The sequence below is a fragment of the Homalodisca vitripennis genome, chromosome 1, assembly GCF_021130785.1.
Source record: "Homalodisca vitripennis isolate AUS2020 chromosome 1, UT_GWSS_2.1, whole genome shotgun sequence".
NCBI lineage: Eukaryota > Metazoa > Arthropoda > Insecta > Hemiptera > Cicadellidae > Homalodisca > Homalodisca vitripennis.
This window is the reverse complement of record NC_060207.1, coordinates 49,528,935-49,556,628: the sequence shown is the minus strand read 5'-3', so window position 1 is coordinate 49,556,628 and position 27,694 is coordinate 49,528,935. Positions and strand designations below refer to the sequence as shown.

At 32.1% G+C, this 27,694-nt stretch overlaps 1 protein-coding gene across 2 annotated transcripts in view; it reads right to left on the bottom strand.

The window, feature by feature from the left end:
* Positions 1-14,014: 14,014 nt before the first annotated feature.
* The window catches only part of LOC124361195 (neurocalcin homolog), a 210,550-nt gene continuing 196,870 nt past the window's right edge, over positions 14,015-27,694 (bottom strand). For both annotated transcript variants that reach the window (XM_046815238.1, XM_046815244.1), the window contains exons 4-5: positions 23,212-23,400; positions 14,015-18,726 (exon numbers count right to left, since the gene is read on the bottom strand). In XM_046815238.1, coding sequence (XP_046671194.1) covers positions 18,532-18,726; positions 23,212-23,400 — 384 coding nt within the window. In that variant the 3' untranslated portion in view covers positions 14,015-18,531. The remainder of the gene's footprint in view (positions 18,727-23,211; positions 23,401-27,694) is intronic.

Below are 27,694 nucleotides of genomic sequence, written 5' to 3'. Positions count from 1 at the left end.
TACTTGTATCATTTTAGCTAAGTAACCTCAACAGTCTTCTATTCCTATACTATTAATTTATATTATATCCGGATCCATAGTTATTTATACAAGAACACGCAGTTGCAATTATGCTCAACCTCTGATCTTCTTAACAACGAACACTGATCTAATTATTACATAATATACATCTACCGTTTGAAAAATATAATTGGCGGTCCATCATATTACATCCTTACACTAAGAAGGCTACAGACCTCAATTTTGCAAATGCACGTAAAGCCGCAGGTAATTTCTAGTTTAAGTTTGAATAACAATATTCAATGGTCAATATTCTCTATTAACAATTTCATTGAGACATTCAATAGTGTCTTACATATTAATACAGTGTTAGGTCAGCAGTAAAATAAGACATAAAAAAATCTAAATTGGTGTGTAAATTTTAAAACTTTTGTACGTTTTTCTACAACTACCTCAAGGTTGTAATCCTGCCTTTGTTCTTAAGGTGCTCTTCTGCAGGATGAAAACTTTGGAGATTAATACTTGATGAACCACTCTATAGCATTATGCCATGGCAAGAACTGCATTCAAAAAGAGAGTTGGCTATCACAGTAGCTTTAGCAGTATCAGCAGTCTTCAACCTTTTTAATATAATAATTGCAGTTCTCAATATGTGGAGACATGAGCATTCCACGTTAGGCTAATGGTCATCCAATATTGTTATGTCGATCCAGTCAATGTAAGGTTAGGTGATCCTGACATACATTCTTGTATTATCCTAAGGTCATTGGTTTAGATTTACCTTCATTAAAAACAAGATAATTTTAATACAGTATTCCTGAATTTTGCTAACTGAAATGAAGGTTGTAATCTCCAGATTTTCAGCTGTATTTCTGGTGGTAAGTAGAGCTGTATTGTCAGTGTGTATTGTGTAACTGGTCAACAATAGGCTTTAAGATATTTTAGAAGATACAAGGTGAAGAGAATGAATAGAAATGGTGCCAACATGGACCCCTGTGGAACTCCTCTTGTTATGTTCAATGGATCAGATGTTGCAGTCTTGATCGTTCTCTGGAATGTTTCCTTGACTTCAACAATCAGATTTATTTCTTCCAAATAACTCCTAAACCACTTGACAGGTGTACTTCTAATTCCTAGGCTATATAGCTTATAAATGCGGTTGTGGCTGAGGCAGTGAAATGGCTTGCTAAGACCTAGAAAGGCACTGGTGACAGTGTTTCTATTTTCAATGTTGTCTATGATATGCTCTACTAAATCCACCAGTCCAGTTATGGAACATTTCCCACTAATAAAACCAGTGTCCTCTTTAGGTAGTAACTGGATAGCTCCATTTTGTGAAAATTTGGTTATCACAATTTTCTCAGTTATTTTTTAGATAGATGGAATTAGAGAAATTAGTCTGGAGCTACAAATCCCCACACCATCTTTCTCCCCCTGTTTATTAACAGATAGTCTTTGGACATGTTTAAATTATGAGAAAAAAACACCTTGTCATAAATACTTATTAATGACGTCTACCATAGGATCACACAATGCACCTTTACAGAGCCTCCGCAGCCTAGAAGAGATGTCATCTACCCCAGCTGAAGAAGACAATTTCTTTTTTTAATGACATCTTTTACTTCTTTTTGAGAAGTAGATGAGAAAGTAAAAGTAAACTTTATGAATATACAATGGGTAACTTCTATGTTAATTATTAAGGAATTGACCTTTCAAGGTCTTTTCAGCTGTAGTCATAAAGTAAGTATTAAAATGATCTGTTATTCAAGCAATATCTCCAACTGCTTCTCCTGAAATATTCAGTTCCCATGAGATTTCTTCACTACTCTTCCTCGCAGCTCTCTCACAATTGATCATACTGCAAATTGGTTTACTTTTGTTAGAAGAAGCTGCTATCAAATACTGTCCTCTCTCCTGGTAGATTTCAATTTAATATTGAAATATTGGGAAAAAATTGTTTTAAGTTACATTAGTATCTGAATGTTCAAATTTAAATTTATATGGTGTAATAGCCGGGATACAAATCTTTTGCTGTTAAAAACTCTTTTTTCAGCCTCTTGACCAGTAAGTATGAATAACAAACACTTTATTTGTCAAATTTACATTTCTTTATAGTTTAATTAGTTGCTCAAAGCAAATATTTTTCTACAATCATAATGTTATTTATTGAATGTAAATAACACTGCAATTTTAATTCATACGCATCAAGTTTTCTGTTTAAAACTACACAGTGTTAATTTTTATTGTATTTGTGTAATATACATAATCATCAAACACTCTGAATGTTGATTAAAATTATAATTTAAATGTTAATGTTATAATTAAAAAGAGTGATATTCGAGCTTTCAACACAGGGTGAGGCAGGATGGACTCCCTAGTTTCATTTGGTCACCGAAGAGCGCGCAGGTCAGTTAGTGGAGTGGGAGTAGTGGCGTTTGGTGGGGGGAAGACGCCATTTTAGTTGTCACCATGCAGTGGACTGGTGAGCATAGTGGTTATGTCATAGAAACGTTTTTGAAAACAACGATTGTGTAGTGATGATGCAGAGGGTATTTCGTAGGCGGTTTGGTTTGACTTGTCATGACAGTATTCCTGATGCTAAAACCATAAAGAAATGGATTACAAATGTACGGGTGACAGGATCTACACTTCCTAGAAAACCAGGTGGGCGACCAAAGAGTGTGAGAACACCGGAAAACATTGTGGCAGTGAGACCGTCTATTGAACAATCCCCATCACGCTCTGAGCGGATATATGCTGCTGCTTTTGGAATATCGACCAGAACGGTACGGTGAATTTTACATTGTGACCTTTACTTACACCCCTATAAGATGATAGTTGTTCAAGAATTGGGCTCAGAAGACTGGGGGAAATGTACAGGTGCTTGCAATGCAATGTTAGCATCTTTGCAAGCTGGCGCTATTCTGTGGTCTAGCCGTGAAGCCTATTTCCACCTCTCCGGCTCGGTAAATAAGCAAAACTTTCGGTATTGGGCAGCTGAAAACCTACACACTCTTCACCAAACACCTCTTCATTCACCATGAGTGACAGTTTGGTGCGTTGTATCCTCCATAGGCATTATTGGTCCTTACTTTTTTTAATCTGAAGGTGCAACTGTTACTGTGAACTCTGTGCGCTACTGTGAGATGTTGGAGAACTTTTTATTCCCTAAAATGGAAGAGTATGGTGAGAAAAATTGTATGGAAGCCTTTTGGTTTCAACAGGATGGTGCCATGGCTCATACTGCTCGTTGTTCACGCCAAATCCTGCACGAACAGTTTTTCGGCTGCCTGATCTCACTGCGAGGGGATGTTCCATGGCCCCTGATTTGAGCCCATGTGATTGTTTTCTTTGGATTTACCTTAATTCTGAAGTTTATAAAGTTTGACCAAGGACATTGGAAGCCCTTATGGAAGCAATTGCTGATGTCATCGCTGGAATAAAGCCAGCTATGCTGGAAAGAGTTTTTGAAAACTTTTATGAACAACAAAAGCTCAAAATGTGTTGAGCGTTTCCAACAATGTGTGCATCGCTCGTCAAGGTTGTCACCTGGACGATATCACTTTCAAAATCGAATTAAAATTAAATGGAATTATATGTAGTTTTCAGAAATAAAAACCTTTTTTATTGGATATTTTTATACAATTAACCCTTCAAATCAGGGAGTCTGCCCCCCACCCTGTACAATAAACGTAAAATTTTAAGTAAAATTTATTGTAATATTGTAAACATTAAGATTTCAATATTAATTAACATAAATTTAATATTATTTGCTATGTGTAAGTTGTGTACTTGAAAATTTGTAAAGCGGCCAACTTGAAATCTTATTAGAAAACTTACCGCATGCAAACAAAAGTTATAAATGATTTAAGAATTAAAACTTCTCATTTTTATTGTGTGGGACTTAGCTGAGATATAACTATTTCCTTTCAAAAACTTGAATGGCTCATTTTTAAGTCAGTATAAAAAACTTTTGGGAAAAAATTGTTTTAAAGTTACATAAGTATCTTAATGGTTCAAACTTCAATGTATGTGATCTAATAGCCGAGATAAAAATTTTTTACTTTTGAAACTGCTGCCATCTTGAATGAAATTTTTGAAAAATAATTTACAGAAAAATGTGATAAGAACCATTCTTTTGGCTATCTATACAATTATTACGCTTAAATCAAAAGTTTTGGAATTTCAACTTTTACAAATATTTTAATATTGCCATGACATTAAATGTTGTCATCATTTCTCATTTAATCAGGTCATGAAACACATATTTATTCCTAAAAATATTTTGAAGTCTTGTAATAGAATTATAAAAAAACCTAGATTGTTTTATTACATACTTTGGAAGTCTTCCACACATCATGTGTCTGATGGTAAAATAATTAACTCCTTAACTACCGCGTCCGTCGTGTTAACATGTTTAAAACAGCTGCCTTGCTACATGAGCCTGAGAGCTGTAAGATAATACACATTGGCCTCTAGTATTGTTTATTTGAACTACTACCCACAGTAGAGCAGTTTTATTGCTACTACAGTCTGGCAGTCAACTAAGGAACTCTCACAGAAGCACATTGGTGAGGTTTTACCTGAACTTTAAAAACAGAATGTTATTATTTTCTAGTTTTGTTCAATTTTGTTTTTGAAGTTGATACTGTAAGTTTTTATTTATTTTTTCACTTCCTATTTTGGTTGTGATTTAGTTGGTATGGCAGGAATTAGTTGTAATGATGATAAGAAAGTTTTATCAATTATAGATTTGTCGTTGTTGTGAGTTAGGCATTCAGCAGTGTTGCTCAGGATGCGGACTCAATTTATAAACCACAACCTGACATGATGATTCGAGATTCTGATGGCAGTTTAGTAAATGACAATATCACTAAAGTTGATCTGCGGGTGAGAAACACGCTACATTTGTGCTGACTATGGAGCTGCTCTGAGCCAGGCAAACAAACCCGGCAGTAGCCTGTAACAACACTGTTCAAAACTTGGCACTTAAAGTGTGAAGTAAAACCATTATTTTAGGTGTAAATAAGAACCAGATATGTTTGCGCAACACTGTTTAATGCACTGAATGGTAAGAGAACAGTCATGTAAAAATCATCAAGTTACAAAATTTAAAATCATCTCAAGAATTCAAATGTCGTTTTTAATAAAAATAAGGCATTTTAAAATCAACTTAAATTCACACTTGTCAATATCATCCTTTTGTGTTACACATTCAAAACAGTTAAAGAAATTCCTGATTGTGACACTCAATAAATACAACACTTGAAGAGTCAAAATACATTTTCACGATTATTCTTACAAAACGGAAAGCTTTAAAATTGTGTGCTGCAAGAACAGGAAACAGTTGAACAAAGACAGAGTATACATCATGCTCATGCTAGCTCACTAATGGTTCTACGCAATACACAGAACCAAACAGTGTAGATATGAACTTGCAACAGTTTATAAACACTATAGAAGAATGTAAGTGAACATGCAGTGAGTGTTAATCCACTGATACATTCAGATCATTTAAAGAATAAGAATAAAATAGAGTATTATAACTATGCCATAAGGATAAACTAAATGTTGGTACTTTCTCCCTTTAGTTCCATATTTTGCCAAGATAATTTAATTGACCAGTTAGAGAATGAAGAGGTAACACGACATTAACCAGCATTATATGTTACAAACATAGAACACTTGATGCATACAACGACACTGTGCTATTATATCTCATTAATTAATTTTATGACCGCTTACAAAAAATTAATTTTAGAAAATTATGACTGATAACTACCTAATTATTTACTGAAAATGTTGAACAAAATAACTATAGGATTTTTCATTACTATTAAATATGGGGAACAACAAAAATCAGGGATTAAAAATTAAAATGAACTCTTAGATAAATACGCCACCTTTAATAAAGCGAGTGATGATACTTAAGTTTATTCTGTCCAAGGTTAGAAGTCCTACCTCTGTGGTATGAAATTACCATCAACGCAAATTGTTAAATTCAAAACCTAATTTGAATTAAGATAATATGTGAGGGAGAAAGTATTCAAAAAAATATAATCACTAACTTATTCTTGTCAGCCAAAGTAACAAAAGAGACAGTCTACAGATAATGTTATAATGTTATAGAAGATGATAAGTAGCAGTTAATTTTAACTTGAGCAAAACGTGAACATTCCTTAATGGTCTAAGTATAAATGTGATATGGTAGAGTCTACAGAAAGCACAACAGATAATGTTTGTTGCATAATTATTCTACTCAGAATATAATACAATTGTTCAATCTTCAAATATTATACAAGGTGTGCTGTCTATTGTTTAAGGAAGGACTAACGAATATTCGTTGAAATGTTAGGCTCTCCTTATTAGCAACTAGTAATCATTACCACTTTGCCAAACACAATGATTGCAATGTTAATATGTGGACATTTAATCTGTTACAATTACTTTACTTTACCATAAAAAGTTTTCTAACCTAAAGAAAAAATACTTACATTATTATAATTTATACATAACTCCTACACATCAAGGTTTACATTACTTTTTAATACCATTTTTTATTCTTTGATGAAACCCAGCTCATTTATTCTACCAATAACTATTCTTTATTATTAATTATTTGTAAACATATAATTTGTAAGTTAAAAGTAAATACACGTATTTTTAAAACCGGAATGAAAAATTGTTTTGCTTATGTAGATTTAGTAAATTCTTTAAGTATTAACACGTTCATGACGACAGAAATTTCAAGTGTTAATACATATTGAGCAGTTGTATTTAACAAAAAATAGGTGTAACCTTTACTTACATAAAACCGTTTTATAATACATTTCAGGTAAAAATCAGCAGAAAAACAATGATACCATATACATATATAAGTTTATATTTGCATCACTCGTGGCACATGACTCTTATACATTACTCCTGCTACAATGAGCTTATACTGCGCAGTGGTCACCTAGCGAGCCATGCAACTACTTTCCTGCGTCTTTTCTATGTTGTTCATTTACCGCACAATCATCAATCTAACCTAGTCAATCACTCACAGCTACTCTTGCGTCTTCACGACATCTTGTGTCTACATATCACAATTAGTGCTGTGTGCTAGTATGGTGTTTTATATTGTTTACATTACTTGTTATTGTGCAATTGAGAATCATACCTCGAGATGACGACATTGGCATCCCTTTGGAAGATTTTTACATAAATTACCTAGCTGATTTTGAGCACTCGAGAAGCAAGTATATACCTTTCTCAATTTACTCCGATGACATTAGGGCAGAATCATTAGATCAAACGAGTGATTTTGAGGATAACTTAAATATCTGAAAGTAATCAGCCGGTGAATTATCTTGAAATTGTAGTTAATCCTCAGCCTGCCAGATTTTAAATAATATCCAGATTGAAAATAATCCCCACATTTTAAATAATCTCCAGATTGTAAATAATCCCTAAATTGTAAATAATGCTCAGCACGTAAATAATCAGCACAATAATATTCAACCTTATAGGCCTCGACGACAACTTGAACTTGTAAGTCTGAGGAGACTGCACAGAAACTGTTAAGACAATTTCCATTCACTGGAATGTCTGGTTTGTAGAACAATTTTTATACTTCAGAACCTATGTCAGTTTTTGAACAGTTTGAAAATAACGTTGTACTAGTTCTTCTTGCAAAAGAAACAAACAAGTTTGCAGATAAGTTTTTGACCAATAAAGATGTAAGTAGGAAGTTTATGAAGTGTCACTGGCTTCCAGTTGTCAGAAATGAAATAAGGGGGTTTTGTCATGATAATAGGCATGTGCCCTTTATCCCACATGAGATTGTATTGGTGAGTAAAGATATTTACAAAACAGGACATCATAAAAAATACAATGAAGACAGATTTAGTGTTTTGAGTAAATGTATTTTGAAGTGCCTTCATTTTCACAATGATGTTGATACAGTTGAACCTTGGCTTTCTAAAATAAGGACCTAACTGATTTGCTAAACTCATTATACAAGAATATATATGTCCCTAGCAAAGGAGTTGTCATTGACAAGTCTATGGTTTCTTGGAGGGGAAATTTGATCTTCCTTCATTATAACACTAAAAAATCTCACAAATAAGGGATAAAACTAAACAAAATATGCACAACACCTCACAAAACACAAAAAGTTAAAGTATTTACTGGAAAAAGTGATGCTATGGCTAACGTTGGTCATGCATAAAGCGTTGTCGTACACTTGATGGAAGATTTGCTGAATAGTTGCCGTAACTTATATTGCAACATTTCTTTAACAGTGTTCCTCTTTATGAACAATTACTAAGCAAGAAAACCTATGTTTGTGGAACGCTGAGAAAAGATCGATGAGGTAATCCAAAAGAGTTGTGTGATGAAAAAATATATAAAGAAGATGCAAAAGAGAATGAGTTTGGGGTTAAAGTAATTACTTGGAAAGACAAACAAAGAGATTTGATGGCAACCACTCGTCCAGAAGATGTCAATAACTTTATACCAACCGGAAGGCACAACCAAAGAGTTGAAGAAGTCTGCAAACCTTCAGTTGTACTTGCCTACAAAGCTGCAAAAAAGGAGGTTGATTATTTGGACCAAATGTCTATCAATTACATGGCTTTAACAAAATGTACAAAATGGTACAAGAGAGCCATAGTATTGGTATAGAAAAAATGGTATTGGTTATAGAGCTTCTGTTGGGTACATATGGGGTCAAAGCTTTTGTAATATTCAATGAACATTGACAGAGAAATGGTAAATTTCAGAGAAGCACTGGTAAAGTCACTTATAGCAGCAGTCACAGCACTTTAACAACTTGTACGGAAGAAACCATTGCAGAATCACATCTAGTTGCAGTGATCAGGACCAGCATAAACTTCATGAAAACGTTGCCTGCTGTGCTAAGAGAAAATGAGTAGTGAAAGGGGAGCAAAAGAAGTACGCGGATTGTCACATATTGCAGTGGATGGCCAAATAAACCTCCCTTATGCGTACAATATAAAACTCATGTAATTTTATATTATAAAAGAATATCAATCATAAAATATTCTAGTATGTGATTTTTTTAAATAAACACCTTTATTTATACTACTGAAACTTTGTGTACCTTTCTACCTGCCACAATCATGTTATATAAGAAAAACGTAATGCACAATTTTTTTTAAACCATATATATTAAAACAAACATTAATGTGATAGACATTGAACGTAAAACATAGTTTTAAACTCTGGCATAAGTTGAAAATGACCCATACTGATGTATAGAGATAGTGCGTCCCCAGTTGTAGCCTATTAGCCTGTGGCACCCGGTGAGACACGTCATCGTGAACGTGTTAATTTATTATGATCAAAATGAAATAGTGGTTATACTGCAACATTTCTATGTACTTAGATTTGTTTAACTAAAATGACCCATACTGATGTATAGAGATAGTGCGTCCCCAGTTGTAGCCTATTAGCCTGTGGCACCCGGTGAGACACGTCATCATGAACGTGTTAATTTATTATGATCAAAATGAAATAGTGGTTATACTGCAACATTTCTATGTACTTAGATTTGTTTAACTAAAATGACCCATACTGATGTATAGAGATAGTGCGTCCCCAGTTGTAGCCTATTAGCCTGTGGCACCCGGTGAGACACGTCATCATGAACGTGTTAATTTATTATGATCAAAATGAAATAGTGGTTATACTGCAACATTTCTATGTACTTAGATTTGTTTAACTAAAATGACCCATACTGATGTATAGAGATAGTGCGTCCCCAGTTGTAGCCTATTAGCCTGTGGCACCCGGTGAGACACGTCATCATGAACGTGTTAATTTATTATGATCAAAATGAAATAGTGGTTATACTGCAACATTTCTATGTACTTAGATTTGTTTAACTAAAATGACCCATACTGATGTATAGAGATAGTGCGTCCCCAGTTGTAGCCTATTAGCCTGTGGCACCCGGTGAGACATGTCATCGTGAACGTGTTAATTTATTATGATCAAAATGAAATAGTGGTTATACTGCAACATTTCTATGTACTTAGATTTGTTTAACTAAAATGACCCATACTGATGTATAGAGATAGTGCGTCCCCAGTTGTAGCCTATTAGCCTGTGGCACCCGGTGAGACACGTCATCGTGAACGTGTTAATTTATTATGATCAAAATGAAATAGTGGTTATACTGCAACATTTCTATGTACTTAGATTTGTTTAACTAAAATGACCCATACTGATGTATAGAGATAGTGCGTCCCCAGTTGTAGCCTATTAGCCTGTGGCACCCGGTGAGACACGTCATCATGAACGTGTTAATTTATTATGATCAAAATGAAATAGTGGTTATACTGCAACATTTCTATGTACTTAGATTTGTTTAACTAAAATGACCCATACTGATGTATAGAGATAGTGCGTCCCCAGTTGTAGCCTATTAGCCTGTGGCACCCGGTGAGACATGTCATCATGAACGTGTTAATTTATTATGATCAAAATGAAATAGTGGTTATACTGCAACATTTCTATGTACTTAGATTTGTTTAACTAAAATGACACTTTAAAATATTCCAGAAACAACTCCTCTCTAATACTTAATTGCTATTGCAATTTTTTTTATATAATTGTTTCTACGTGAATGTCCCCTGATTTTAAGTGATACAGTCAAATGTTAATATAGTTTTCAAGTCAACTTTGCACGTTCAGACTTGTTTGCATAAATAATAGTACGTAGACACACGTCTTGTAGAATTCAGTTCGGAATTAAATAAACTCTGTAAAGCATTACTTGGTAAACTGATATCTGGTTGTCCTAAATTGTGCAAACCGACTATACAAAGGAAATAATTATCACTTTCAGTAAGTTTAATACAAATGAGATAAATCAATTTTAATAGACAGGATGAACAATTCCTGCATCTTTAATAATTTTGGGCCCTTTTTCTTATTTTAATCATAAAAACAAAATCTATAAATGATATTGAAATTTGTTCAAACAACCAGAGCTACTCTACATACACAAACTGTCATTCTGTAGAATGGTATGTCACGTCACTTCACTTAGAACAAATGCAGATAATTTATTCAGCACAGAGTAAGATTATTCAGACTAGGAGAGCTGGTGGCCACTAGAAGAATTTGAGTGTTCAAGTTTAAATCTTGTTCAAACTGGAGTACTTAATACCTCCAAGCAGATCTATATTCTTTGAGGAATGGGTAAAGTAAGGGTAAAAGGTTGGTCTCATATTTACAAATGTAAAAATGTATTCTTTACATATGAATTTCACGTATAAATACAAAATAATTGAATCGTAAAAAATAAGGGCTCTGTGGTGTAGTAGTAGAGATTCGAATTCGAGTCCAGCAGGGCAAGTACTTTTTGTGATTTAATCTTTATTGACATTAAACTAGACTATTAAATTTATACAATTTTAATGAACATATATATACAAAATTTCATAACGTAAAGATATAATTCCCTTTGTACACTGGTAAGTCTGAACGTGTAGAATTGTCTCAAATGATTGAAGTAGGTGGTGAGAATTAAACCATATGTATAGCGAATACCATGCATTTTTACTAAAAAAAGATTACTTTAACTCTTCAATGCTTTACACCTTTTAAGTAATCAATCTCTTACTACTTGATTTAACTGTTTGATTTTGACTGGATTTGGTTTTCAAACTATAATTTATTACGTACAATATCGCTTTTGAGAGATAATTATAACTTTTAATAAATACATATTTATTTTTATTTTGTAAGTCTTTAACTTCTACTATTTAAAAAATAAGGAAAAAAATCAGGAGTGGTTTTAGTATAAAATAAAACAATTAATAGAGTCTCAATTAATTCAACCTTGTAAACGATAGTAAACATTTACCATCAGCTGATTCGCAAATACTAATATTGGCAACTACTACTGTCTTGCATTATCAGCTGATGCAATATGAAGCTTTAGCTGTTATGTAATACATAGTAATAGATACTGTTATATAACACGTTTTAACATTGATGGTGTATCACTACTCATAACACAGCAGCTCATTTTATGCCCTTAAAAGTCATATCTCAATCAAATCATGTAAACCAGATAATATAATGAACATTTTGTTAATTTAAGTCAATTATCACTATAGAAGTACTGAGTACTTCCAAGCACCTGTGACATGGAACTCGGTGGATGTATGAGTAATTAGTCGAAGGGTTAATTTTATTTTAGCAGCTAACAAAATGCATTGGGAGAAGAGAATTGTGAAAACTAGCATACAGTTTTTACTATATTCTATACTAAAAGCTTCTTTATTGCAATTTTAGTTCCATGTTTATTGACTATGTGCTTTCTGCCAAACAAATACAGTCAGATTTAATGAAATATAGCTCAATAGTGGTATTATAAATTAACAACAGGCACATAAAAGAAAATGTCATCAGCAAACTAATGGTATTTTTATTTATTGATATTGATATCCTTATTATTGAAAAAAGAGCAAGATATACACGTTTTAACAGTGTTTAAAATTCCATTTACTGAAATATAGACTTTTTCCTGAAATAAGAAATTATTCGTTTTTCCATCATGACTTTGTTGATAAATAGTTTGTTGGCAACAGGGTATAATTTTGGCCTTTCTCTACACACACGCACGCGCACACACACACACACACACACACACACACACACACACACACACCCCAATTTACATATTTCCAAATTTTTTGCCTACCTAGTCAAAGTCTGATTTCTATTGGCACATCACCTGAAAAGGAATTTCAATATCTATATTTAGCCTGCTGATCCAAAGTTGTTAGGTTTCAATACCCATATTTTTCTCTGTTAATTTCATCAGAGCCTTTTTATTGGCTATTTGGATCACTGATGTTATGAATTTACAAAGGTTCAGCATTCCTAAGAAATGGCATTATTACTTACATGGTTAATACAGAACAAGTACATGAGATGAAACCTTTCAGTAGTTACTATAATGATTGAATATCAATGCTGTATAATCATAAAGAATACACTCCTTCATATACTAATAAAAGGCTACAAAATTCAAACACAAGACACACCATTGACTAACTATTGTAATTTTATGTTCCACTTCAAATGTTTCAATTAATATGTACTGGCTGCTTAATAGGCTCATGGGAAAATATTCTCTAAAGAAATATTAGTTCACTAATCACGATTTATTAACAAAACTTATAGGTTACCTTAATCAATTTTAAACAATGATTTTATTTGTCTAGTCAGTAGTTATTAGTATTAATTACACATGTTGTAGTCATACAGTGTGAACCAGAAAACTTTGATGTTAGTAATGATCATAATATGGATCTGCAGGCACACTGCATACATTATACATGTTCTTTCTCCACAAAGAACAATTTTGTACATTATTCTGTACTAACCAAATGTTTGTCCATAATTTTACCTTGACTCAATCAGAGTAATTTAATCTAGACTCTAGTATATAATATTATTAATTATCCATGCTGAAATAAACCATATCTTGTTCAAGTACGCTACCATGAAAAATAAAATAATAGCTGTTACGTATTAATAGTTACTTTGTATTTTATAAAGACATTAACTTCTATATATGTTAATATCTTTAAACACTAAACTTTTCAGTTCAACTCAACATTTGCTTAGTTATTTTTTTATGAGATTACTTAATTATTTATACTAACGTGTTGGGAATTATCTTTAAATATAACCTTCACAAAACAAATATATTTGTAAAACTAAGTTATTTATGTATTAAAGTTGTGTAAAATCTACTAAAAAACCAATTGTAGTATACTGATTTATTAATAATCAATAAATAAAAATCAAGAACAAAAAATAATTGTTTTCCGGATGTTTTGTTTATAAAGAAAGTAATCATAAGCAATACAATAAATATTGATAAAAATATACAGAATCTAAATTAGAGCTAATGTATAAAAAAGTAAGTAAATAATGGGTATCAAAATAAGGAAAACTAAACAAGGTGTGAAAGAAAAATAAACTATTTCAATAGCATTAAATATTTTATTGTAATAAAACATGTTCAAGTACACACTAGTATATTAAAAAGTGACTGAAAATCTTAAAACAACCCTCATTCGTTATATAACAGTCAAACCTAAATTGACCAACAATAAATATCTTACAGTTAAACATTATTTATAACAAATGATTTAGTACATTAGCATTACAAACTAATACAATGCCATTTACTGATTTCCATCAGATGAGAAATTATAAATGGAGGAAATGAACTTTTATAACTTTCTCAAGTATAGGAACATAGTAGAACTGGAGATGGAGATTACTAGAGTTGGGGACCGTGATGGACACTATAGTAACTACAACTCACTCATAAAACAAGACCGGTTCCCAGCAAAATGTAAATGTGATGTAAATGTGAAAATCTTGCAAAGAATAATGGAAATCTTACTGTACAGTATTACACGAGAGCTATTAATGGAGTAGAAGAGACCAACAATCTGTTGAACGACTCCAAGAGACCGGAATGGACTGTAGAACTGTTAGTAACAGCTCCTCAATAATGCTATATCTGAATACACATGTATTTAAAAGGTGAACTGAGAAGCAGAGTTTGGGCTCATGACTGTCACCTGTGGAGTTATGACTGGCAAACATCCAGAAGGGGTCATAGGTTGTAAGTCAAACATCAACATGTTGCCAATCAATCCTTCCCTCCACTCCTTCACTAAGGGTAAATATACAATTATTCACATCTCTGCTCCATGGCTGGAATTATATATAAACTATATCTGATTTTATCTTTGTTTAATTTTTTAAACTAATCTCAAGCTATTGAATCAGCTCCAGTTTGAAAGTTAAATGAAGACAGACGTTCTATGCTTAATTAAGTAAAGAACCATCAATTTAAATTAATTATGACATTTATAAAAAATCAAAACAAAACAAAAATGACAAACAAGCAAACAATAAGCTAAAAGTATATATTTCATTAAAGAATAATGAAGAAAAAGTAACTAAGACGCACATTTTATGTTAGATTACATTATACTACTAGAGTTAACCTAAATTTAGGGAAAATTATAATAATAGTAGTGTTGAAACACCAACTTACCATTATGTTGTATATTGTAAAATTACTACCAGTCAAATATCTGTACTAACAAATTGTTTTGTAAAGAAGAAAAATAAATTTTTTGCAAATATCAGTTATGGAAAATACCTTTACACTATGATGGCCTCTGAATATCTGTTCGATTGTATTATTCAATCAGAAAAATTTAAGAGATTCATTGAGCAGAACATTTGTATGTAGCCTTTATAGATGTGATGTCCACAAAAATGCAACCACGATTTTGTTTTTGTATAATTCTCCCATCTAAATTGCAGCGTTTCAAGGAATTAATATGTAATTTGTTATTTATAACAATAGATTAAAGATAAATTTTAAAAAAATTGGGATTTAATGTTAAGAGTACAATTTATTGCTATTCATTCACATTTTACATTAAGTATGAAAATAAAGTAGAAAGGTTATTGGAACAAGCACCAATATAACATCTGCCTGGCACTAATGTAATGTGTATTTCCCAGCCCTCAGACAAGAGACAATAATAATGAAGTGATGTCAGTTTATTGTTCGGTTTTAGAATTTGTATGTTTTATATTTACTTAAATCATTATTTAATGTACTTGCATTTAATAAATACTCATGATCTGATAAAGAGGCCATAGATAAATTTATTGTGTGAACTTATTAAAAATCACATTTAATGTTAATACATTCAAAGATTACAAGTCTTATGGTTGCAGAATAAATAAATCAGTTGAGGAAATCAATTATTGAGAACTGTGATAAAATATACTTAAAAAATGGTGGAATCTTTTAATCATAAATAAGTAATCATTTTAATGTTACAATGGCTGATTTAGATTATAGATTTAAAGTAGTTCAGTTTAAATTACACCAAAATGTGCAAACTATTTGTCCTTTTACAAAAAGAACATCAATACATGTGAACTCAACCAATGTAAGTTATAAGATCAGCTACTGCATATTTCAATGTATTAAACAACTATAAACAATAGCATTTTTTTTTAAACAAACAAGTTCTGGTTTAAAAGTTTACTTTACCTATTTTAGCCAATACATACTTAATACTTAAGAAGAGCAGTTTGATTCTTATACCAGTTTCTCATTTGAAATTATAGTAACTAATGGTTCTACGTGGAGATTCAACAATGCAGTGTCGATATTCAAAAATATGTATTTTTTATTGACATTAAGTAATAATAAAATAAACATAGCAATTCAATTAGTATTTTAAATTGGGATGATTACAATATAAAACACAGGAAGTACAAGGAACAATATTGGCTGAATTTTTATGAGAAGAAAACTAGTTTCATTGTTACAACATGATTGTTTAATCTTCTCCTAATGTACCAAATGAACCTATATGATAAATTCAAAAATTACTTAAAAACTATTTATTTGTATCATTGTATTCTTTTTAGAACCTTTTGTCTGTAAAAGTGTTATTATGTTTGTATAAATTAATACATTTATGTATAGTTGTAAAAGTATAATTGCCATAATTTACTTTGTAGAAACCCACAGAACCAATAGCTACAGTTAATACTACTTTATTTTGTAAATGTTAAACTTGTTTAAGTTAATTGTGTCTACAATCATGTAAGGGAAATAAATAGATTTATATTGTTGCTATTCTTATAACAAGTAAATATTTCAACAAAGAACTTTGGAATTTAATTGAATTAAACAATGGTGTTTTAGTTAAAGTATATATAATCAAACTGAAACCTCAGTTATTAATCAAGTTATGAATTGACTGTTTATACTTTTTGATTACATATTTAAAGGGTGAATAAGAAGCAAGGATCTCATGCAATTTTCATACTTTTATGGCAGTATAGCATAACTTTAGCACAATAAATGAAAATGGATTACTCACAAATGCCAATTTAAAAAGCATTTAGTTTATTGGCTATCACATTTAAGGTTTAAACAAATACCTGTATACTAATTGTGTGCACCCTTCAGGAAAGTAAATGAAATTCTGTAACAACTATTTTTTCTTGATCTAATATACAAGAGAATACAATTTATACTCATAGAGAACAGTACAGTAACAGGATTATAAGTTCAATAGTGTCTCACAGTTATCAAAATTTAACATAACAAACACGTAAGTCGTGAGCGACTGAGCGTCAGACGATGCCAGATTACGGGCAGGTTTACGCTGATAACATCTGAGCGTTAACGTAAGTGCTGACAAGTAAAAGTGAAACAAGCTTATATACAATATGTTACAACACTAGTGCTTCAAACTGATCTAAAACGGAAATTTAACTGGCCACAAACAACGACAGATAAATATAAAAACGATAAACATGCATACACACCACGTCTAAGTAGAAAATGGATATTTGTGAGTACAGAACAGCTAAACATTTCAATGATCAACAACGAGGAGAAGTAGTGAAAGTGATATGGCCTGCAACAACATAAGAGTATTTCATAGCTCCACTACTGTGCAGTGTTCCTCTAGAGAATGGACTAACACCTCACGTTACGGTACAAAGTTAGAATTAAATAAGGTCACTTCAATCTCAATACAGAACATTTCCATTTAACTTATCTTTTTCCATACCAATACTTTCACAGCTCTAATGTTAAACAACTACTCTTACTAAATTTTATAAGTTCAGCAAAAGATTGGTATCAAATAAATTACTACAAAAATGAATACTGCAACTAATCTTTATATTACTGTAAAAGTCAAATGGTTTCAAAATTTTGCCCGACACCTCTCGTAACTTATAGCAATGATAAGCCTGTGAAATACTCTTAGTTAGAGAAAATAAGAAATAACTCGAAGCACTTTAACAAATAACCAGAAACAAATTCAAAAAAGGATTAGCACCCAGTATTTGTATCTAACAGCAGACACAATACATAGATACAATCTAACATCTGTTGGCCCATAATTGACTAACACTTTCGCATTATAAAACTCTAAACGATAGCATTTCTTCATTAAAAATATAACTACAATGGCTCTAAACAATGTACATAGCACTCGAAACAAAGAGAAAAAATGAGATATTTTACACAATCGTATCAACATAAGACAAAAAGTGACCGACACACACCTCTGCAGGTTCCAGTGAGTGCACCTGACTCCCACCACTTAGCACAGGAAGACTGAGGTACGACCACAAACTAATCTCGCTACTAAACTCTATATTATTAATTAATAGAAAAAAATATTTGTAAGTTTAATAATTATTTTACAAATTTACAGTAACACTTTCAAAAAATTAAAGTTTCTTTTTGGTAATGAGGGTACCGTGACTAAGCATTACTTAATGAGAGAGACGCCGACAGTTCGCCTCGCCTCCTCCTACTCTAGGTTCAGAACAAATTCAGTGACTTCAATTAATGTACCGGTCGACGAGCGAACCAGCCGGTTTAATAAATTAATTTGTACGTTTTATTATTATGATTATGAGACATTACTGGGCCTGGGGGTCACATTGTAGTAGCCTCACGATGGAGGGGTCACTCTTGGCTCCTTCGATGAACTCTTCCAAGGACAACTTTCCGTCCTGGTTCTTATCCATCTGACGGAATATCTTATCTGTTCTTTTCTCTGGAGTTGATTCATCCTCAGGCATCTTCATGACAGACCCTACCATTTTGTAGATGGCCTGGAAAAAGAACGTTGTGTCAACGTCATACATTCTAGCAATAAATAAGATAATGATATATTTTACTCTCCCCTGTACCTTTTAATAAGCTTCTTCATATTATAATTAGTACATCTTTCCATTACGTTATTACTGAAACTGTAACTAATGCAGGGTGTCCAGTGATGACCAAATCTAAAATTCAAGTACATTTCAAGGTTTTCAAGGCTCAAAATTATAAAATTCAAGGCTATAGTCGCGGTTTACTTTTGGCTCTTTATCAGGTAACTAACAATTTTACAAGCCAAAATCATGTTTACTTTCCATGTAACAATAAAGATTTCTCAAATATTTAAGGCCTAATAACAGCATTGTGATATTTTTAAATAACTGCTTAAAAGAATACATACCTTTATTTTAGACGATGCTCAAAGATAGTAGGCCCTCTGTTTAAATTACTAATGTCCTTATACATTATTAACAACAATTTATAATTCATTGTTGAAAAATCTACAGTAAATGAGGTTTATTTCATAACCTATAACTTATAATTGAACTTCCTTGTGTTCAAAAACTTTGAACTGTTAATCGTACCTATAAAATATGTTAATTTAATTATTTAAACAATACTATGCTAAATATGACATTTAATTTAGTTTAAAATTAATTTCAGTACAATGTTACTATTAAAAAAATAGTAAAAACACGTTGTAGGCGTATAAAAAATTATGATAAAGTACCAAAGCCTAATTTAATGTTTATATTGTAACAGTTTGTTACAAATAAATTTTAATATCCAAATAGGTAAATGATTTCGATTTTTTATTTTAAGTCTGAAAACACAGGATAGTAAAGAAACAGTTTTACTTTCAAGTTAAAGAAGTTTTACTTACACTTTCAACATCAAACCCAATAGTATTCTAAACCAGTTGAGGGTTAGGTTAGTGTTAGGTGAATTCAGTTTCATAAAAACAAAATAACTGTAAAAATAAATAAAAATATACTAATATTCATTTTGTAAAAAAGGATTAAACTCAAAAAGTCGAAAACATGGGCTATTCAAATGTTGAACCCTTTTTACAATTTATTTTGTGTTAAAAAATAAATTTGTCACAGAAAAAGTTTTACTCTCTTTAGAAAACGTGTGAAATCATAAAACTCTAACATTTGAATTACTAACAATGTATTGCACGTTTACTCATTGCAACAGTTAATTTAAACAAATAAGAAGGCTATTGACAATAAGTTAAATGATATCAACCATTAATAGTATAGCAAGGGTAAATAAACACCTAGATTACAAAAAAGGGTTGTATTCATTATATATCTGAAATAAATTTAAAATAAATCCTATAGGCATACAATTGTACACCATAATTGATCATATGATCACGTTTTTCGATGGGCATGTTAATGTAAACAATTACCTTAAATTGAAACATTTAATATTTTCAATACTATGTTTCAAAGAACTGGGCAACCTCTTCAACAGGCGAATATTATAAATACAATATATAGTTGCGTAGGTTATTTAGCCACTCTTCAAATTACTTTAACATCAAGCATATAAAATACCATCTCTCATCAAACCTACTAAACTGGCGCCATTTTTTGCGACTGCAACGAGAGGGAGTTACTTCAAAATTTCCTTTGTATTCTGTCAATTTCACATCGGTGTGAACATAATCGAACTGTTGCTTCAATATCTTCATTCGCGTTAAGCACGGCGTCCACTGTGACCGGCCCGGTCCAGCCCAGCCTGGACTTTTATACTCCGTCAAAATGCATACGATAAAATGGACACCCACCCACTGCAACTGGCCCGGCCCAGCCCAACGATTTAAACAATCCAACCGTTCCAAACGCAACAATTTCAATCGTACAGCTCTACAGCCCATGACGACATCAAATTTCTCTTGTCACTGAGTCACGTCCACATCTGTGCCTATTGTTCGTGAATCGCATGAAAACGAAACAAAGGTCAAATGGAGTAAACTGTTTTAGCTCAAGATATTTATAAAAATACATTGTCTAAAAAAAAAAATCAAAACTCCCGATTTTCTACAAAATACAAGCATAATTCCCGCCCTATTCAAGGCAGGTAAAATTCAAGCATAATTCCCGCTCTTCCCGATTTTCAAGACTGCTGGACACCCTGTAATGTTGCTTGAAGTAAATAAAGTTTTCTTCATGCACAGACAATAGACAAAAACAACAAAAAATCGTAGAAACACATGCTTGATGTTTTCTTACAAGTATACAAAGAGTCAGCTTTGTTAAATGGGATATTATTAATATGCCAGTATCGCAAAGTGAATTCATATAGTAAAAATAACCTTGAAAACTAATGAGTATATAAGTAATGAGAAATGAGTGTTAAAGAAATATGGATGAGATTACAATAATAAATCTACAGGAAGATTACTACTAGTATTGATATTACAAAATATTAACGATTAGACTTCTGCCATTAATTTAATAGATTGCAAAAACTTATTTTAGCTAGTTAAGTAATGCATTTTATCATGCATAAAATTAAAAGAAAACTCTAAACCTCTTTGCGAGCAAATACCAGCTATTTCAATACAGATTAATGCCACTCATGTTTAATTAATAAAACCATCACATAATAAAAGTATGTTTAAAATCATAACCGAACATAATCCCAATAACCAAAAACCACTCCCATTCATATATCCCATATAACGTGGCTTGTGGAAATGATAACAGTGTCAAAAAAGATGAAAGAAATTAAAACTTGGCACAAAATTTGATCTTGTCAATATGTCGGCTAAGTTCATAGGTACATCATTTTATTTCAATATTGTGGCTGTTCAAACTTAATCCATTAATCACTTATCATGGTACCGTCTCGTGACGGCCGACGCAGTACCAAAACACTGATCGTGAGACGTTACTGTAATGATGACATACATTATTAAACATTTGTTTAAACATTAGTATGGGCTCAAATAATAAAGTTTATGTATTAAAACTAAGCAAAAGAACATATACTATACATATAAATATGTATATACTATACATATTAAACTCAAACAAATCAAATTTTATCTCTTTTTCCACAAAACAAGCTCTAAACAGGGTTCAACCCAACATTTTCATTGAGGAAGAACAATTGCTAAATGCCTACAGCACAAAATTTTTAGGATTGATTATAGATAAAAACTTAAGTTGGAATGAACATGTGGACTATGTTTTAAATAAAATTTCCAGTGGTCTATATGCACTGAGACGATTGGCTAAGGTTTGCAGTGTAGAATCTCTAAAATCAATTTATTATGCTCTCATTAATTCCCACATTGCTTACGGTATAGCTATCTATGGAGCTACCACATCACATAATCTATACAAAATTCTAGTTAAACAAAAGCACACTATTAGAATTATAAAGAGATTAAAGAGGAGAGATTCAGTTAAGCATATTTTTAGGGAACTCCAAATATTTACTGTCTACAATCTATACATATTTGAAACTATAAATTACGTTGTTCATTTCTGCAATCTTGCTTTAACAGAAAGAAAACATCAATATAATACACGGTTCAATATATCTAATGATTCTCATCACTTGGAATTTTATAAAAAGAAAACCTCGTACATGGGGAAAAAAGTTTCTAAATCATTTACCAATTGAGTTGAAAACTAACTACAACACAAATCATTTCAAAACTAAACTTAAAGAATATCTACTAAATAGACCTATATATTCATTCCAAGAATTTTTTGAAAGGGCTAATTGACTGGTTTAGCTCAACATGTCTATATGTATTTACGTGTATATTGTGTCTGTGTATATGTATTTATGTATGTATGTGTCTGTTTATATGTATAAGATAATTATTTATTACCATAACTTATAATGAATGAATGTTTATTCTAGCAACTGTGCATGAAATACACTTAAAAATTATAATAGTAATCCTAGTACTAATGCTTATGTTAGTTAATATTTTATAAGTTGATGTTAGATAATTTTTTTTATTAACTATGATTGACGCTATTCATTGTACAATCTGTGCATTTGTTTTATGAATAAAGAATTTCTGAATCTGAATCTGAATGTATTAACCACAGAAAAAGAATGTGAATCAAGATATAATACTATATACCCTTGCGCTTTTTGTGTGTTTACTGTTATTTGTGTAAGGAGAACCTAGAAATGTTTTCATGATCTGGCACCAAGCCAAGGACAACTTTGTTCATCTTCGCCAGTTTCACTACAGGATCACTGCATACACATACTACCTTTGAATTGAAAGGGTAGGTGTCTAGTATCAATAAAACGGCCTGGCTATCTAATATTATTGGGTACTCTACACCTTTAGGCCTATGCTGAATACACCTTATGGTGCACTGTTTCAATTACCATGTCTACTGCTTATAACACAACAGCTTGTAAGTAGTTATTCCTAGAAGTAACATCATTTATATGCATGTGCACACAAACAGAGGAGACATGCAGGTAATGTGCAAATGTAGACTTACAGTGACAATTTCTAGCATTTCCTGACGGGAGATGAACCCATTTCCGTCCAGGTCGTACATACTGAAGGCCCACTTGAGTTTCTGCTCCAGCTTTCCCCTCGATGTCACAGACAATGCACACAAGAACTCTCGGAAGTCAATGGTGCCATCACCATTAGCATCAAACGTCCGGAACACATGCTCTGCAAACTGAACCCAACTTTGTAAAATCTCAGGCGGAAGGATACGAATACTCCGATTAGCTTTTAGTATATTTTTATTTAGTTTTAATGACAATTACAGATAATAATAACTGTAATTTACCTGTCTGTGTGTGATGCTTAAATTATAGGAACTGAATTAAATGCCTTTTTACAGTAAACTAGTATAAAATATTATAGGCCTAACATTTTTCAGGATATTTAGATATATACCAGTCATAGGAATTATTAATGTACTAATCTTCATCCAAGGGGATTTTTTAACAGTTATAACAGACTCTTATAGTTTTGGAATTAGAATATATGCATTAACCCTTTTACTGCCCACAGGTTTCTGCACTGGTATAAGAAAACTGCCAAAATACTAATAATATTATAAATGCAAAGTGTCTTCATTTGTTTGTTTTGCTTTCACACATAAACTATTCAACCGATTGTACTGAAATTTTACATGGACATTTTTAGAATACCTGGGAATGAATATAGGCCTATTCTTATTTCGAAAATCTCTCAGGCTATGTTCTACTATTCTCTCAAGCAGTTAAAAACTCTATCATGGTCTCTAAAGTTGTGAAATATTGAAAGAGCCTGTTAAATCTAATCAAATGTCCTGTGCAAACATTTTAATATGACAACACAAACATACATTTAATTAATTAAACAACTATTTTCTATTTGTTTACATTTATAGAGTGAAAGCACAAAGTAGGTTTATCTTATTTCAACATCATTGTAACAAGATAAACCAATGAATTTATGCTTGATTTTACTTAATAAACAAAATTGTGAATGTGCACATGTAAGGTATTTAATATGACTTCCTTAAGACATTGTGGGTTGGTATATTTATAGCAACTGAAGGACAAAAAAAATGGAGGGACTGGGCATTTGGATGATTACCAAATCACTTGCTCCATGCTATAATTTGAGAAAACAAGACATTGCAGTAAATCTGTAATTATAGCAAGTGGAACCACAAAGCAATACATGATACACTAAATGCAATTTTTATTACAGAAAATCGTCGGGATGCATTGTATCCATTTCTCGCTGATGAGGTATGTAAATACTTAATCATTCTTAGACTTGACCGAGGAAATAGTATGATACTTATATCATATGGGTTATCACTTTTACAAATGGATGACAACTGCTATAATGTAAGTATTAAGATGTGTTAGTATTAATAATGTTAATTTTAGTTTTTAATTTTCAATAACTATAAGTAGATATATACCTGCCGGTTCTGGCCCACTTTTGGAGACAAACGGAAATTCTATGTAAAAACGTGAGAATTTCCGTTCATCTCCAAAAATGGGCCAGAACCGGCAGGTATATATCTACTACTATATCTATACCCATACAATGTAAAACTGTTTTGAATCAAACCTAATTATAAAATAATGTAATATATATATATATATTCAGGTGATGAAACTTGGGTCTGTCATGTCACACAAGAATCCAAACAAACAGCAGTCAATGAAGTGGCAACATACGCAATCCCCGAAGAAACAAAAATTCAAGACAACAATGTCTGCTCAAAAAATCATGTACACTGTCTTTTGGGATCGGAAAGGTGTTTTGCTAATTGATTTTCTCCCAAGAGATAAAACCATTAATGTGGCAAGCTATTACGAAAAACCTTAAGAAAACTAAGGCGGGCGATTCAAAACGAACAGAGAACAATGCTCAGTAAAGGAATTGTGTTGCTCCATGACAATGCTCGGCCCCATACCGCTGGTGACACTCATACAGTGGTTCGACAATTTAGTTGGGAGCAGTTCGATCACCCGCCCTACAGCCCGGACTTGGCACCGTCTGACTACCATTTGTTCCTGCACATGAAGCACGAGCTAGGCAGCCAACGCTTTGAAACCGACGATGAAGTGAAAACTGCCATGGAGTCGTGGCTACATTCATTGGCAGGAACCTTCTACGAAGAGTTGCAGCTGCGGTTAAATCTCGCAAAGCCATAATAAACGGGAAAACTCATTAATTAAAATGAAGTCACAGACTTTAAACTGTAATGTACAATATTTACTGGGCATGGTGTAAAGTCACCATCCACATAAATAGGAGCAGGCATGGCACTCAGTCATTATTGCCCAACCCACAATTGAGAATGAGAATGAGAATGAGAATGAGAGAATGAGAATGAGAAAGTTTATTGTCTTTAAACATAAAATATGCAATCGACAAAGTCATTCTATGCTAAAGCTTAAATCCCACTAGTACATATTGTGTACATTAACAAACTTGTCTAGCGGGCTTAGTCAATCAATGTTACAGGTAACAATTATTACATTCTTTCATCAACCAGGCTTAGCTCTAATTTAGCTAAAATTTAAAAATGTAACAAAGATATAACAGAAAAAATTAACAAAAGGATAAATTGTAATAGATAAATTATTAACAATTAAATAAATAAACAGGGGGTACTACACTAATTTTAAAATCTTAAGGTACTAATATCACAGGCCAAATAACTTTGTACAGAGTAAAACGCTTTATCTTTGAGCCAATGTTCTAAAACTGCCTTAAATCTTTTTAATGTTACATGCCATGCCTCTTGAGGCAGTTTATTGAACATCTTTAATTTCATAATACAGTGACTACTTCTAGTTTTTTCTAATTTTATTGGTAACATTTCTATCATATGGTTTTTCCTAGTAGGATATCTGTGGACTTCTTGTCTAACCCTGAGTGTTTGTAGATTTTCTTTAACATCAACCAAGCAACAGTAAATGTATAGGCTAGGTAGAGTCATTATCTGTAGTTCTTTAAAAAGAGGCTCACAGGACTCTCTTTCTGGGACATTTTTTATTACCCTTAGGGCTCTCTTTTGCCATATGAAAACCTTTTGAGAACCACAGCTATTACCCCAAAGTGTAATGCCATATCTAAGATGAGAATGGAAAAAGGCGTAATAGGTAGTAATTAGCATATTCATTGTCACAGAATTCAAAAGCTTACGTAAAAGAAATGTGACTCTAGATAATTTTTTGCATAACTCTTGAATGTGTTGGTCCCACCTCAATCTACTATCTAGGTGAAGTCCCAACAGTTTTACAGGCTTTACATCTTTATAAATATAGTGATTCAAGGAAAAAATAATTTTTTCTGTTTTGTTACTATTTACAACAAGGTTGTTTGCTTCAAACCATTGTAATGCAGTTTCTATGGCTTGTGTTTCGTCCTCAAGCAGTGTATCCAAACTTTTATTCCAGCTCAAAAGTGTAGTATCATCAGCGTATAAAACTGATGGGCAAGGTAAATTAAAAGCTATGTCATTCATTGATATGATGAATAAAAATGGTCCAAGGACAGATCCTTGGGGGACTCCTGCATTCACACCTTTAAAACTTGATTTTTCTTGGCCCTGGACCACCATTTGTTTTCTATTGTTAAGGTAAGATGCTAATAAATCAAGTTCTTTATTCTGTATTCCATATGCAAACAGCTTTTTTACTAATAAATTTGTGCGAGATACAGTCAAAAGCTTTTGTCAAGTCAATTAAAGTAGCAGATGATATTAATTTGTTCTCAAAATTAAAAATAACTTGACTATTAATAGGCAGTTATTGATCAATGTTGATTATTCATGTATAATTTTTATTCTTGTATGCTCCTGTATGCTGTAAGTTTAAAAAAATTAGTGAGTTAGTTTCAATTCAAAACATCAGTTCGATAGAATGTGATAAACAACTAAAGATCTTGCCAAAGCCGCTCCTTATCAGGACATCATATAGGGAAAATTATTTGTGCTGGCAACCATATTTCTGTGTCCCCAATTTATTTGTCAATATCTCTTCCTCACCACAAACCAGCTAAGTACATTATTGTAAATTAAATTTAAATATTTGTGGGATATGTTTTCATGTGTTTTTTAATAATATATTTTCACTTAACAACAAATTTGTAATTTAACGTGTTTGCTGTAGCAGGCTTTTCTGCCATTCTAATGTGCCATTTGATGGGCTGCTAAAGCTGTCCCAGCCCCACCCTCACTCATTGCCTCAGTGTAAGCTCACTAGAAACGAGTGGGGAAGGTTGTTCTGCTTATTATGTGTAGTACTGGTCACACTGTTTCTTTTCGAGCAAACTGTTCTCAGATCTCCATCTTGATTTATTTTCTCTGTTGTGTTTATTATATTGTGACTGTGTATATGTAACTATAGTCCAATAAAGGAGGAAATTGAACTCACTGAACACCTGTTTTATGACGTATAAGAATCAAATAAACATTCAGACAGTTCTAATTTGACATTTTTGAATATTGT